The sequence below is a fragment of the Bos indicus x Bos taurus genome, chromosome 7, assembly GCF_003369695.1.
Source record: "Bos indicus x Bos taurus breed Angus x Brahman F1 hybrid chromosome 7, Bos_hybrid_MaternalHap_v2.0, whole genome shotgun sequence".
NCBI lineage: Eukaryota > Metazoa > Chordata > Mammalia > Artiodactyla > Bovidae > Bos > Bos indicus x Bos taurus.
The window spans coordinates 60,940,650-60,955,933 of record NC_040082.1 but is presented as its reverse complement, the minus strand read 5'-3'; the positions used below and the strand labels follow the sequence as shown (position 1 = coordinate 60,955,933).

The 15,284-nt window shown below is 44.6% G+C and overlaps 1 protein-coding gene and 1 long non-coding RNA gene across 2 annotated transcripts in view; one reads left to right on the top strand and one right to left on the bottom strand.

Moving 5' to 3' along the window:
• LOC113895310 lies at positions 1-2,567 on the top strand. Its single transcript, XR_003511809.1, has 2 exons — positions 1-189; positions 1,009-2,567. It is a non-coding gene; the product is annotated as an uncharacterized LOC113895310 (long non-coding RNA).
• Positions 2,568-10,897: 8,330 nt separating this feature from the next.
• ETF1 (eukaryotic translation termination factor 1) overlaps positions 10,898-15,284 on the bottom strand; it is a 29,503-nt gene continuing 25,116 nt past the window's right edge. Inside the window, exons 8-11 of the mRNA XM_027546360.1 lie at positions 14,670-14,825; positions 14,202-14,266; positions 13,393-13,540; positions 10,898-13,212 (exon numbers count right to left, since the gene is read on the bottom strand). Coding sequence (XP_027402161.1) covers positions 13,130-13,212; positions 13,393-13,540; positions 14,202-14,266; positions 14,670-14,825 — 452 coding nt within the window. The 3' untranslated portion in view covers positions 10,898-13,129. The remainder of the gene's footprint in view (positions 13,213-13,392; positions 13,541-14,201; positions 14,267-14,669; positions 14,826-15,284) is intronic.

Below are 15,284 nucleotides of genomic sequence, written 5' to 3'. Positions count from 1 at the left end.
CCGGCCTGAGGCCCATACAAGGCGCTTCCTTCCCGCCGCGTCTGGCAGGCGGCCCGCAGGCGGCTGTGGGCGGGAGCTCGGCCCGCCGGGTCCGCCCGCGCCCGGGAGCCCGCGGCCAGGGGACTCTGCCAAGGAGGGGGCGGCGGCGGCGGCGGCGGGGCCGGGAACGCGTGGCCTGGCCGGGCTGAGGTAAACGCGGGATAGGCCGACTCGGGCGTCCCCAGAGGGTCCGAGGTTGCCACTCTCCCCACTGGTTTCATATTTTGTCCCACTTTACCCCCTGATTCTCTGAGCGCCGCTGACTTTGCTGGAGCTCCTCCGGCGTCTACCGACCCGAGGCCTAAAGCCCACACCTTAGCGTGGTGTGAGGGCCTGGCCTCGCTTGCTGCACGCCAGCGCGCGCGCATTTTAGTCGGTCTTCAGTATTTCTCTGCTTTCCGTTTCTCGCTCCTTCTGCCATTATCAAGCTGTCCCTTCTGCCTGGAATATCCTTTCTACACCATTCTGGTGGAACTGTGCGTCACCCTTACTTGTTTCAGATCTCTGGCCGTCTGGAAGTCCTTCCAACCCCCCACCCATAGGCTTCTTGTGTACTTAACACATCATTTATTTACTGAGACTGTGACTCCCATCTTTACATCCCTGGTGCCGGGCTCAGGATGTGAGAGTTGTTATCATATCTGAGCGAGGGGAAGGAGGGAAAGACCCTGTTGTCAGGCTAGCCTTAGTATCTTTCCACTTTGGACAGGGGCCCCCGACTTCAGGTCTAGTCCCAAATATCTTCACCGCTATGCTCCCTGTCAGTCTGGACCTTCATGAGCCCCAGAATCCAACATGAATAGTTCGGCTCTTTGTGGAAACATGGAAGGTTGGAGTGGGGGGAGCCAGAGCTGGGGCAGGTGTACACCTGCCATGGCACTGAGGTCTGGAGCAGTGCCCACTGGGTGCTTCTACCATCCAGAATGGCCTCCCTTGCTCAGCCTGACACCTTTGGTTTATCCACTACAGGAAACGGCAACCCCTCCCGGCAACCCCTCCCGGCCCTCGTACAGCGCCTCCAGGGACTTAAACTTGCCTCAGCCACGTGATTACCCTGATCTGCCTGCTGAGAGATGAGCAAAGGTGGAGAGGGACTAGATCTCAGCAGAGACAGCAGTTCCTGAGCGCCCACCCCCCAGCGCTTCCAGAAATGCAATGCAACATGGACCAGCCTGTGAGCATTTGCTCCTCCTCAGGTGAGGCAGGGAAAGAAAAGCTGAGAGCTTGGGAGTAATGAGTCGAGTAAATGCTCGGGAGGGGGCTTTTAGCACTAAGAAGCCTCTGGACTTCATCCAGAATAAAATCACTCATAGACTTCCAGTCTTTGGTTATAGACACACACACACACACACAGTGAATAAGGTGAAAATAAACGGAATTTTGTTTGTCTCCCTGGCCTCACATCAGCTGAGTGCCTGTGAATTGAGTATATGGAGAGGAGATGATCTCTAAGGTCCATGACTGAAGGTTTCTGGGTTTACATTTTTGGAAAAAACTGGGCCTGGGCTGCACACGCAGGCACTAGGTTGCCTCTGGCCTTGTTCCCACCGAAGGCTGCAGGCCCAGAGCAACCTCTTCTTTCCAGCTATGATCTAGGATTGTGGGTAATGTAGTCCAGTGGCCAGCTTCTCTGTGGTGCTCATTTTTGCCCTCCCCTCATCTCCTTCCACTTGAGCGACTTAGCAGCAGCAGCAGCAGCAGCAGCAGCAGCGTTTCCTTCCGGCTGCCAGCTACCACCCCCTTCTGCTCCAGGCTGAGGGCAGGACAAGGTGAGAAGGCGGTGCTTACTCCTTTCAGGGCTGGGAGATCCCCAGCTGGAAACCAGCAAGCTATTTATAGCTGAGCCTAGCAGAGGAGGAAGGCCTGAGAGAGGCTGGGGAGCTCTGGCAGCTTCCTCTCCAGCTACAGAATTTGCAGGAACCCCAGGCCTCTTCTGGGGAGGCCTTGTGTTCACTTCTGGGTTGACAGGGATTTGAGCCTGGAAAAACCCTATGGAGCAGTAGGGTTTCTGTGTTGCTCCCTGTCTTGAGAGAGACTGATAACTCCAATGGCCCTGGGTCCTAGCTTTTAGGCCTCTCTATGGTGCGGATATTTAATGGAACCCGAGTTCCAAATAAGCTGAGAATTTGTGCATAAAAAGCCAGTGTGACACCCAATATGACAGTTTCCTGAGATTTCTTTGCACTTTTCTTCTTAACCATATTATTTTCCTGTGCTTACCTCCTAATTCTCTTTTGGGACAGGAACCAAACCTTATCTTACCAATGGCACCAACCCTGTATTTATGCTATAAATGAGTGATCTTGCCCAAAGAAAAGCCAACTCCCTGCAACAGTACTAGGGGTGTGACTTTTGTTCCTCCACCCACCCAATTCTCTGCCAGTGCCCTGTGCTTTTCCTGTCAAGCATCAAATCTTTGTTTGACTGGGTCACTAGATTGGATACTCCTTGTTAACATAGATGATGTCTACCTTGTTGTCTATTACATCGCTGTTACCTATACAATAAACAGTTGTTGAATGAATGAATGTGAACCTATGATAGCTAATTCTCTAGGTGGAGTATTTGATACATGCTTCATTGTCACAGTGTTTTACAAATTGGAAAAGAGTTTCAGCCATTTGCATATCTTTCACCAAGATCTTGATAAGTGGTAGAGCTGTGTTAGGAACTGGTGTGTGACTTTGGAGTAGTGCTTAACTGGCATGAGACTGCCTGTTTGCTGGCACCCAGTAGAAACCTCTGGCTCCCCCTCGCCAAATGGGTGAGGTGGGTTAGATGAGATATGTAGGCAGACATGGGCAAACTGGCCTGGTCCCATGATAGAGCTGGTGCAGCCAGCCAGAAGAGCTGCCAGGGAATCCTAAGAATCTTAATGAGAAAGACTTGCTCTGATCTGCCAGAGTGTAAGTCCTGAGGCAGTGACTGTGGGGCCATAGAGAGGCTAGACAGACTCCAAGGTCTGAGCATCAGTGTCTGGGGGCTCTTTAGCTGTTACCAGGGACCCCCTGACTCTTGAGTCCAGTAGATTTTTTTTCAGTCTTCATTTTCCTTTAGTAGTTCTCACCAGCATTGACTTGTAAGTGACCATCTGTGTGTTTTTTTTTTTTTAATTTATTTGACTGCATTGTGTATATTAGTTGTGGCGCACAGGCTTCTCTATAGCCCAGAGCATGTAGGCTCTTTATTTGCAGCATGTGGGTTTAGTTGCCCCATGGCATGTGGGATCTTAGTTCCCCAACCAGGGATCAAGTCTGAGGCCCCTGCATTGGAAGGCGGATTCTTAACCCCTGAACCACCAGGAAAGTCCCTGATTATCTCTTCTTGAAGACTTTTCTTTCATTGCTTACATGTCTTGATGTATAATGTTCTATTTGGATATTAAATGTTCCAGTACAAGAACTTCCCTGGTGGTCCAGTGGTTAAGAATCTGCCTGCCAATGCAGGGGACATCAGAGGATCCCACATGGTGTGGGGCAACTGGGTCCATGCACCAGAACTGCCAAGCCCTCAAGCCCAGAGCTTGTGCTCTGCAACAAGAGAAGCCACCACACTGGAAAGCCTGGCCACCACAACGAAGAATAGCACCCCTGCTTGCCGCAGCTAGAAAAAGCCCCAGCACAGCAATGAAGGCCCAGCATAGCCCAAAAAAAAAAAAAAAAAAATCCTATTAAAAAAAAAATGTCCCAGTACTTCAAGACTCAGCCTCACACTCTCTTCTCAAACTGCAGTGTGCCTAGAGGATCTTTTTGAGAAGCAGATCTGCATTTGTTACCCTTCTACTTAAAACACCTCAGCAGCCTCTCCTATTCCTCGGTAAAATTTCAAGGTCTCAGCAAGGCTCTTGAGGCTCAGCCCGGACTGCCTGTTCTGGCCTCCCTTCTTGCTTCCTCCACTACATTGCCCTTTCAGTCTTTGAGCTTCATCCACACCTCTCTCCACCTACCTCCTTAACTGTACTCTTTGCCACCGCCAACATATTCTCACTGCCTGGGATGTTCTTCCTCTTCTTTGCCTAGCTAATATCTCCTGTGCTCAATTAAAGCATCAGTGTCTTCAGAAAAGTTGACAGCCAGGTCAAAATACCCTGTGACAGACACTCACCTGTGGCCCTCCCTCAGGTGATAATTGCATTTGGGGTTTCACATTCACTGGGATAAGGCATTGGAAGCTCAATGGCTGTGTCTCTTTTACTTAAGACTGCCTTGTAGGGTTTAGCACAATGCTTGGCTGTAGTAGGCTGTAGTTATTAATATTTTATGTGACAAATGAAATAGCTTAGTTTATTTAACAAAGCATCCTATTTAAACCTTTAAGAAATTGAAAGAGAAGTGAAACAACATGCTCAAAGTCAGGCAGCTAGGAAGTAGCAGAGTGGGACCTAGATGCGGCTCCAATGTCTGTTGCTAACCTGGTGCACAGTGTTTTCCTTCCACCTGTGAAGCACTTTTTGAGAGTAAGAGAAACAGAAGAAGGAAGAAAGTATCTGAGAGACAAAGACACTCCCTCTCTCTCTACTCATGGAAATATAAAGTGGCAGATTAAGAATGAAAGATTACATTTCACCAGAAAAAATACATGAATGGCTTGTAAATCAAAACCAGAATGATACCGGCAATGAACAATCCAAAAAGGAAATTAAGAAAACTGTTCCATTTACAGTAGCATCCAAAATACTAAAGTACCTGGGAGCAAGTTTAACCAAGGATGTAAAAGATTTATACACAGAAAACTGCAAAACACAGTTGAAAGAAATCAAAGAAGACCTAAATAAATGGAAATACATCTTGTGTTTATGGATTAGAAGACTTGATATGTTCAAGATGGTAATGCTACCCAAAGCAATTTGAAGATTCATTGCAATTTCTATCAAAATTCCAATGTCACTGTTTGCAGATACGGAAAAGTTCATCCTCAAATTCATATAGAATTTCAAGGATCCCTCCCAATACTTTGGTGTGCTCAGCACACTGGAAGCTCTCGAACTGCATAATTTAGGGGTTTTTATAGAAGCATCATTATGTAGACATTATTGAGTAAATCATTGGAAATTGGTAATTTGATCTCAAGCCCCTTTCCCCTCTTGGAGTAGGGCTGAATGTTCCAGCCCTGTAATCCTATTTTTGTTTTTTTTATTTGGCAAGCAGCCCACGTCTTGAAACTATCTGGGTATCTCATTAGTGTACCAAAGACATTCATCACTCAAGAGATTCCAAGGGTTTTAGAGAAAGTCTTTGGAAAGAATAGGAGACAAAGACCAAATGTATATTGCTTATTATATCACACTCTGCTAAGTCTGCTAAGTCATTTCAGTTGTGTCCAACTCTGTGTGACCCCATAGATGGCAGCCCACCAGGCTCCCCCGTCCCTGGGATTCTCCAGGCAAGAACACTGGAGTGGGTTGCCATTTCCTTTTCCGATGCATGAAAGTGAAAAGTGAAAGTGAAGTCACTCAGTCGTGTCCGACCCTCAGTGACCCCATGGACTGCAGCCCACCAGGCTCCTCCGTCCATGGGATTTTCCAGGCACTACTCAACAATAAAAAGAAATGAACATGCATGCATCTACATGGATGTATGTAAAAAAAATCCATCTAAATGAAAAAAGCTAAGTGAAAGAAACCTGATGTAAAAGACTGCATATTGCACTATTCCAGTAACATGAAATTTCTAGGAAAGGCAAAACTATTGAGACAGAAAGCAGATCATTGGTTGCCTAGGGTTGGGAGTGAGCAAAGGTTGACCACAGAGGGACATGAAAGACCTTTTAGAGAGGTGGACACTAGATTATGTAATGTTTGCATAACTGTATGAATTTATTTTTAAAAAATCACCGAACTATACATGCAGTGGGTTGATTTTACAGTTTGTAAGTTATACCTCAATAAAGCTGTTAATAAACAACAAAAATGATAGCAGGTTTAGAAAAGTATTTTAAAATCTGAGTAGTTTCCTGGCCTTTGGGTCAAGTCAGGACCAACACATCTGCCTTTGAAAACTTGCCTCTCACCTCTCCAGGCCAACCCTGGCTCACCAGGCAGCTTGGCCACCCCTAGATGAAGTGGAGGTGCCCTCCTTTTATCCTCTAAGACTCTTCACTTTTATTATAATTCTTGCTGTCTCCTGCTGGAGGGCAGGGACAGTGACTGTTTCTCACCACTGTGCCCCAGAATCTTGCATAGGTCCTAGAACATAGGAAATGTTTGTAAATACTTGCTGAATGGAAGAATGAGACCAGAGTTAACCCAAGCACAATGTAAGGAATAGAAGTGGCATTGAGCAATGTCTGTGAGAAGACTGAGTTTCTGAGGACCTTTGCTTAGTTCCTCAGGAAGGAAAGAGCCCATTCCATGTCATCTGTCTGTAGAATCCAAGTTTGACAGGGGTGTGAGGGAGGGCCTCTAGCCTTGAGGACTGAAGTGCAACTCCTCTTCCTCAGGTGACATCCTGTTCTTTTAAAAATAGAGTGCTCCTTTGCCGGCCCTCCAGTGGGGATTGCTCTGTGAGGGGGTTGGTTCATCCCAGTCCCCAGGGAGCCTAGCCTGGGAATGTGCTCAGGTCTGGACAGATGTTTAACTTGGGGCAGGCCTTCTAGCATCAAGCCCTGATTTCTCCTTGTTCTCAAGGCTGGCTCCCACCTCCCTTTCTCCGTGGAGCAGAATATTCCTACATCTTGGGTTTACCTCAAAAGATCCTTGCCATTCCTGCTTGGAGAGTCTCTCTGAAGTTTCCACCTTCCTTTTCTGGGTTTCCAGGCTCAGCTGGTAAAGAATTTACTTGCAATGCAGGAAACTTGGGTTCGATCCCTGGGTTGAGAAGATTCCCTGGAGAAGGGAAAGGCTACCCACTCCAGTATTCTGGCCTGGAGAATTCCATGGGCTGTATAGTGCGTGGTGTTGCAAAGAGTTGGACACTTTGACTTTCACTCACTCACTCACTCACTCACTCAGGTTTCCTTGAAAATGGGTTTGCCCCCTAGGTTTCCTTTGGGTGAGGATGAAGAATCAAGCAGAAGGGGCTGAGCCCAGGCAGGGTTTCTCACCAAAGTGGACAAGCCAGAAGTCTGACTGTAAGGGAAACCTAGATGGTGCTAACATGGAACCCTGGAGGCTGGAGAAGCAAGTTAATCTATACACTCAAGCCAACCCTGACTCACAGGGAAGTGACTTCAAAACAACTTTCATAACTCCACCTGGATGCTGGCCACCTTTCCCTTCTCAGCTCTGTCTTTGGCTTCGTGCCACTCCCTTATTCTCTGATCCTCCCTTTTCTTATCTCTAACGAGGAGAAGGGGCCTAGATGAAAAATAACAAGATCCCACGTTTGGTAAGAGCACTGAATTTGGAGCTGTAACAGCTGCTCATGTTGGCTCTCCTCATTTCCTGCATGAGCTTGACAGGTCAGTAGGCTGCTCTCTGGGCTTCAACTTTCTTATCCCTTTAATTAGGAGTTTGGGATGGTAAAGTCCAAGCCCCCTATAAGTGCTGCAATTATGATTCTTTAAGTGGTGAAGGGGTGTGGCTGTGGACAAAGGACTAGAGTCTGATGTCACTCTTGTCCTTTCTGTGAATGGGTTTTAGGCTTTAAGGTAGCAGCATTGCCTTCTTCCCCTCATCCCCAGGGTCGCTCAGTGAAGCAGGAGTCAAGGGTCCCCCCAAAAGCCTTGTTCTTCATACTGTCTCATCTCACCCAGCACTGATCCAACTCCAAAGCTGATTTCATCTCTGAAGTGTTTGACTGACAGAAGCTCCTCTCCTGGCACTGCCTCTCCTCTCTTCCTTCCAATCTGGGCCCAGTTCTTAGGTTCAGCACCCCCAGACCTTCTGGCTGGGGATTTCTCCTCAGCTGTACACCCTGCAGCAGAATTAACTCTTCTAATGCATTCTCTACTGCTTAGTCGCTTCAGTTATGTCTGACTCTGTGCGGCCCTATGGATTGCAGCCTGCCAGGCTCCTCTGTCCATGGGATTCTCTAGAAGCCGGAGTACTGGAGTTGGTTGCCATGCCCTCCTCCAGGGGATCTTCCCCACCCAGGGATCGAACCTATGTCTCCTGTATTGACCTTTGAGTCAAACCCAAATTCTGAGTAAAAACCAAACTTGAATGGTCAAACTTAAGTTGTGTTCTAGATACTTTGTGAATCAATTGGAACCTAAACATTCATTACACTGTTTCTATAATGGCTGTTCATGATGACCTTAAAATGTTAGTTAAATGATGCTTTTAGGTTTTTCTTCCATATTTTTGAAATTTCAAAAATTTCCTTAATGAATGTCTTATTTTGAACCTCTTGCTACATCAGTGTATATTTCCTATGAGAAGGGGTATTCTCTTACATAACCACATATAGTTATCAAGTTCAGGAGATCAGAAACACTGATACAATATTTTATCCATAGTCCACATTCCAATTTCGTTAATTGCCCTCTGACAGCATATTTTTTTAAGAGCAGGGGCAGATGCCCTAGTGTCTGAGAAATTCCATTATGTGTATACATTCTTCTTTGAAGATGCTGGATCAATTACAGGGATCCTCTAAGAGTTCAGGGGAGCTTCTTTTATCCATTCTCAACTGTGGCTGTGACTGAGCTGTCAAAACATACATGTTCTGAGGGAAGGACATAACTGCTAGATGAATGTCTTCCAGATGCAATCCAAGTTGTTGGTTGTCTCTGAAAGCAGAGGTTGGTGAGGTGAGTTGACTGGTCTTAGCAGTAGTAACACCTGTTCTCTCTTCTTGAACGAAGAATGACCTGTATTTGCATTGGCTTTGGAACCAAATGGGCAGATATACAACAGAATGAGGCACATTGTTTTTCTAAGGATTAAATGAGAGAATGCACGTGACATAGCATCTTGCCTGGTACATGGCAACTGTCCAACAAATGTTAGAGATTGTAGTTACTTTTCAGATGGGCCACTCAACGCCCGGGTTCTCCTCCCTGTTCACTCATCCCTGCTTACTTTGGTAGTTTGCCTTCTCCATATAGCCAAATCTTAATTAGACAAGCTGTCCCAGGAATCTGTTAATGCTTGTCAGAAATCTCCTCACCCGAAGCAACGTTCTTCCGCAACCAGTATCCTTAACTCGAGCACCACCTTGTGGTTTCCAGTGCACATTCACCCAGGCCACTGAGAGAAGACCAAAGTTGGTGCAGGTGTGATTGTCTCCCAGCTGAGTTCTTGCTAAGTGCCACTGTGTATTTCACGTGCCTTACTGCATTTAATCCTTACCACAGTCTATAGGGAGCAGGCACTGTTACAGGTAGGGAAACTGCTGCTCAGAGACATGGCCAAATGTCTCTAGGCAGGATCTCTATTCATCAGATGTCAGATCTCCTGCTCACTATTATATCCTGATAGCTTTACAGTTGGAAAAGCTCTTTGAGATTCAGACTCATCCTTACACTGATATGGAACTGAGAGATAGGAAGGGACTTACATGAAGTCATAAGTTCAACGAATGGCAGAGACAAAACCAGAGATGTTTGCCTAAAAAGCTGATTCTTTGTCCTGGGCTCTTCACTAAGCCCCAGGGTGAGCTTACCAAGCAACTTGACTATACCCAGAACAGAGTTCTCAGACATGTTTGGAGTTGACTGTCAAAGAGTACCCTGGAGATAAACTGTTTTCCACATACACTTCTAGTGCCAGTTATCCTCAATAACTTTGGCACTCATTACTTCCACACCTCCTGGTCGGTCAGTTCCTGTGTCCCTGGGAGGCACAGTCCCATCAGGGTGGACTTGGCAGATAGGTGTCCCAGCAGGCACACACTCAAATTGGCAACAAGAGAGAAGCTGGCATGAAGCTTACATTCCATCTTGGCATTCAGCCCTGAATACACTATGTCTGTCTGGGAGCACCATGGCATGAGAACTAGAGCCAGGGAACAAAAGATGGCAAGTGCTGCAGGCCCAGACAGGCGAGCACAACAGCCCACATAACCGGCACTACTGTGCTGCCTTCCAACTTTTGACTTCAAACAGCAACTAGGGGTAGAAAAAACTACCTCTGCCATGCATGGGCATGTCTGCCTCTTCCCATAGGGTGACTGGGTTTCATCAAGGCTGTCATCTAAATCAGATGAGAAACTAGACAAAATTATGCTGAAAAAGCAAAGTGACAAAAGAGGTTCCCTTACTGGTCAGTTTTGTTAATACTTCTTAAACCTGGACAAAGAAAATCATGTACCACCTTGTTACTTCAACTAGGCTTCCTAAACTACTAAATAGAAGGAGCTCCACTTTTGGGAAAAGAAATGAAACAAGAATCCTCTTCTGTTTTAACACATCCTAGAAGCCCTGTTCCATTGAGCCAGCCTCTGACTTGGCCTTGAATGAGGTTACTGCTCTTCCACAGGTACCAAGTATGCAAGATCAGAACAGGGGAGGCTTAGTTTCCACCTTTCCATCTGGATCTGCTATTGACTCAAAGGCAACCACATGTAGAAAGAGAATCAATTTTGGAATTAAGCCTGGCATAAAATTTGGCTTTGCCACTGAAGAGCTGCTACTTAACTTCTTTTGGCCTGTTTTAAAAGTGCCACCTACCTCCATAGAATGTTAACAATGTTTTTTTCTTTTTAAAGGGCAAGTTTCCCTTTGGCTTGCATAGGGAAGAGAGTAAGGTACAAATTAGTTTGGCCCAGCAACTGGAACCTCTTTCCTCTGGCGTTAACACTGGGATCACGGCCTTTTGCATATACACTTCCATAGGCAAATGTAGCATTAGACAACTAAGTCTATGGCTGAAAAGTAACTGAGGAAATTGCACATGCTTTGGAGAGCTCATTCACACTGTCTCCACGGCTCAGACCTTTCTTAGAACAGTCCTAAAAAATCTCAAGCACACGAAGTATATTCTTAAATATGGTTTAATACTCTTCTCCATTTCTGTACATCACAACACCAAGAGTTTGCTGTTTAGGATCTCTCTGTAGAGGCTATAGAGAATGCAAATGCTACGGTTTTCACCCCCTCTTATGTGTTTGTATTGTGTAAGTGTAATACATATCAGTATATATTGATACACACATCAATATATAATGCAATATATATCACTGAAGAGAACACATTGATTAAAGAAATACAAAAATTTGGCATCATTTCCAAACTTAAATAGTAAAAATAAAAACTACAAAAGGAGCTGCATACCCTAAATGTATCATGTGAAACAACAAGCATATTCAAAAATGTAAATTTACATCCAATTTCTCTGATCTTGTCATATATCACATCAGACCCATTTACAATGGCAAAACCCTAAGGTACTGCTATGAAGAGAGCATGTTTGCTCACTCTTGGGTGTTCTGCAAACAAACAGCAGAGCCCAAAGAAAAAGCCTGTTCTGGTGAAGCCTCCCGCATTGGTGAATACCAAAGAACTGACTCTTCTTATTGGGGGTTGAGACATCAGGTTATACATTGACAGACAGTCATTTGGACCTCAGAGTACAGTGTTGAGAACCAGAAGCTTTACATTTAAGACATACTCCCTTCATTCAAGTGAAACAGGATTACTGGAACGATAGGCAGGTCTGCAACCTGGGAACAAGGAGCTGGTTCAGACCAATAAAGCTACGAGTGACTGAGTCAAGTCAGTGAAGAACAGCAGTCAGGCACTAAAGTGTTAAAAGTACCCAATTTGAAAATCAAATGCACCCCACTACCCTAGCAGTGTGGGGTGATACCAATCGACTTTTAAAACCTTTGGTCCTTCAAAGTCCATTTGGTATACTTTTTTCCATTGCTACCACTGGGCACGTCCTATACACTTTGTTCACTGTCACCACCTCAGGCACCCTGTCCGTGACCTTGCATGTTTGCTGGGGTCAAGTCTGATTTACAACCCAGCTGTGAAGCCTAAGCTTCAGGTTTTCAGGCCCACTTTTGGGTCCAACATGGTTAAGTCCTTGGTGCCAGAAGCTGTGTCCCCATCCCTTCCCACCCCTGCCCTTCCCACCCTCCTCCCATAATTTCTCCTATGAGAGGTGCTTGTAAGTCCCATATTTGAAACAGATGCTCCAACCCCACCAGGAGGTCAGGGGTTTACAATTACATGCACAGTCATACATGTCTCGTCTGTCGTTCCTGTGAAAAACCTTGCAGTTCATTTTTTAAAAATCAAAACATTCACATAATCTCATGCCATCCAACACAAGGAAAACACGACCACCTCCCTTTTGCAAGGACAGACCCAAGCAAAATAAAATATTTAAATATCTTGGCTTCCACTTAAAATTGCATGTTTTATTTCTCCCAATTCCAGCAATAGCATAGAAGTCCCATCATATCCATCCCAAACTGGTTTCTAGTATGCAAGATTATGTGAACCTTTGTCAAAGCAGTTGATGGTAAGGGCTCCCAAACCCTGGGCGCAAATGCGCCTGCAAAACACATGGAAGGAAACAGAGCAGTGGCCCAAATGCTTCATGTGTCAGTTTATCTTTGCAATGCAATCTGCATCCTTGAAACTGACAGCCTGGAGGGGACGGGTAATGTGAGGGAGTGAAGTTGAAATTGCCTATTAGCTCACCCTTTCAACATTAAACAGAGACCGAGAGAAATGGTTCCAACATTTCACCACATATATTTCTTCTTATGCAGTCTAAGCTGAGAATGCCATGTAAATGGGTCACTGCGAAATGCAGCAATTTAATTTTTCTCCAATCAAAATAAGAAACAAACCAGTATATCTCATTTCTATTAACTTTTGAAGGTTTACAGCAGTTAAAGTATTTTTGCTTCTATGTATGAAGGTTAAAAAAATCTTTTTGTTTTTTCCCCATAAAATACAAGAGCAACCAATTTCACCATCGAGTAAAAGTAAAAACTGGGATTCTTTTTTAAATTAGTCCAAAGTGGCATTTAGGAACTAGTTGTAGGCTGCTGCGCTGACACCATGACAAACCAAAGTGTAGGGTTGGGTCTGGTTTTGTTTCGGTTTTCTTTTCAATATCCAATGCTCATGGATTAAGTTCCGGAAATGTTCCAATTGTAAGGCAGGGATCTGTTTGGATTCCACCACGGGTATGCTCCTTGGGTTGGATGCTGGAGGGTGAGGCACGTTTTGCCGGACCCATGTCGACTACCTAGTAGTCATCAAGGTCAAAAAATTCATCATCTCCTCCTTGGTATTCCATTCCCTGGAAATCTACTCGGTACCGCAAGATACCTATGGGAACAAACGAACAAACAGTAAATAGCTGTGGCTGACAGGACTGGAGGGTGGAGAGCAGTCCCCTTGCAGAATTACAGCACACCTCTCTGGAAGTAATGATATTTTTGGGATACACAGGAAAGGTTGTGGTTGTGGCTGAGACCCTGCCTTTTAGTTTTCTGATTTGCTACTCACCTCCAATTCCACCAAATCCTTTGACAAACTGGGATCCTTCTTGTGACTTATCTGTGACAATTTCCAACGTAGCTCCAAATTTTTTATAGTTGTTGGCAAACCACTCCAGAAGGGGCATGCTCTCAATCAGCTCATGTTCTTGTCCTGTCTGCAGGGGCAGCCATGAGATACAGAATCAGTAGGATTAGGATATATCAAGACATGGATACTTGCTACCCTGCCTGCCAACATTTCCCTCTTCCTCTCAGATCTATGGTGTATTAAACTGTAAGCAAATTATGGGTTCTGGCGACATAAACGCCAACAGCACAGAAATTCTGATTACTTCAAACAACATTCCTCTCCTGGCTCTAGCATCAGTAATGAAATGTTAACACACACTTGGCAGTTTTTCAATTTATGGTTCCTCCCATTGTCTTGAGAAGTCAGGCTGTTAAAAAGTATCTCTAGACAATATTCACTCAACAGCTAAGAGACAAGACACAACTGCTTTTTTGGAGGAAACTTGTAAAAACCAAAGTTGTCCAACTCAGAATTTGAAGATGCTAACAATTAAAAGGGACCTGTGTTGAGCAAGTAAACCTTTTTATACTTAAAAAAAAAAAGAACCAGGGTAACCATCACCCACCCTCCTTCCTTGGAATCAGACTATTATGTGGCATACGGGAGTGGACCACCTCCTGGTACTCCCACTGCTGACCAGTAGAGGTCTGGTTTCCCAAGGCTGATGCTACTCTATGCTGCCAGTGCTCTAACATACAGATTTATGTTTCCTTGCATGTATCATCAAAGCATAAACAGTCACATACCTCTTTGTCTGTAAAATGAGACTTATCCTTCTCTTGTTCTGGAGTTAGATAGAGAATTTTCTCCTCTGCAGTATTGGGGGGAAAAAAAAGTGTTAACCTGCTTTTCAGATACTAACAGGTTTAAGTTCCATGAGGTGAAAATTAGGTTAGATGAAAGGACTCCTGAACTGATTCTACCAACCTTCTTTTCATAAGCACATTAGTCAGTATGCAGTGAATGACTGTCTACCAGGTATACTGGTCCTATCATAAGGAAACATCAAAGACATTTAAGATACAGCCCTTGTCCTCAAAAATCTTAGGCAGACATTTATCAGTTCAATAGGGTACAGGCTGGAAGTGGGGAACAAGATATACATCTGCCTTTTGATTGCTCCTGAAATCAGCCACCTTATCCAATCTCCACCCCAGGCTTCTTGAATACACAGGTCAGTAACAAATGGAAACCTTATTTACTAATTATCATACCTTCTGTGCCTTGGCAATGAAGAACATATCTCATGATATCCAGATTTTCATAGACTATTAGAATCTCTACAGCTCCCATTTCTAAAGCCTTTAGTGTATCTTCAACTCCAAAACAGTACTTGCCCGTGTCCTGGCTTATTTCATCAAAGTATCGCCCTGTGGTTAGGGACAGGTCAATAAGAATGTATATTAATGTTTCTTTTTGTACATATACACCTGCTTACTCAAAAATCAGAGAAAGAGAAAAAGTCAACTTAAAAATAACTGCCAAAAGTTGGTGAAAAATCACACCACTAGTCAAGGCTCCAGAAATTGAGTCTCAAGAGGTACCATTTAAGCCAAGTACATAATCATTTGGAAATGTGTGTGTATCAAATTGGAAACACAGCCAAACAATGGCCCTATTAATCTTTAATTTGAGCTTTTGAATTATTTATCACTCTAAAACAAAGGATAACATGGGAAATTTGACTGAAGTTTGGTTCCTACTGCCAAAGGGTAAAAAACAGGAAGAAAAACAAACATTTGTTAATATTAGACATGATAACTAAAGGATGATTTAAAATAATGATTCCATTGAGGAGGATTTTAATAAAAATGCTAAACCTTCCTCTT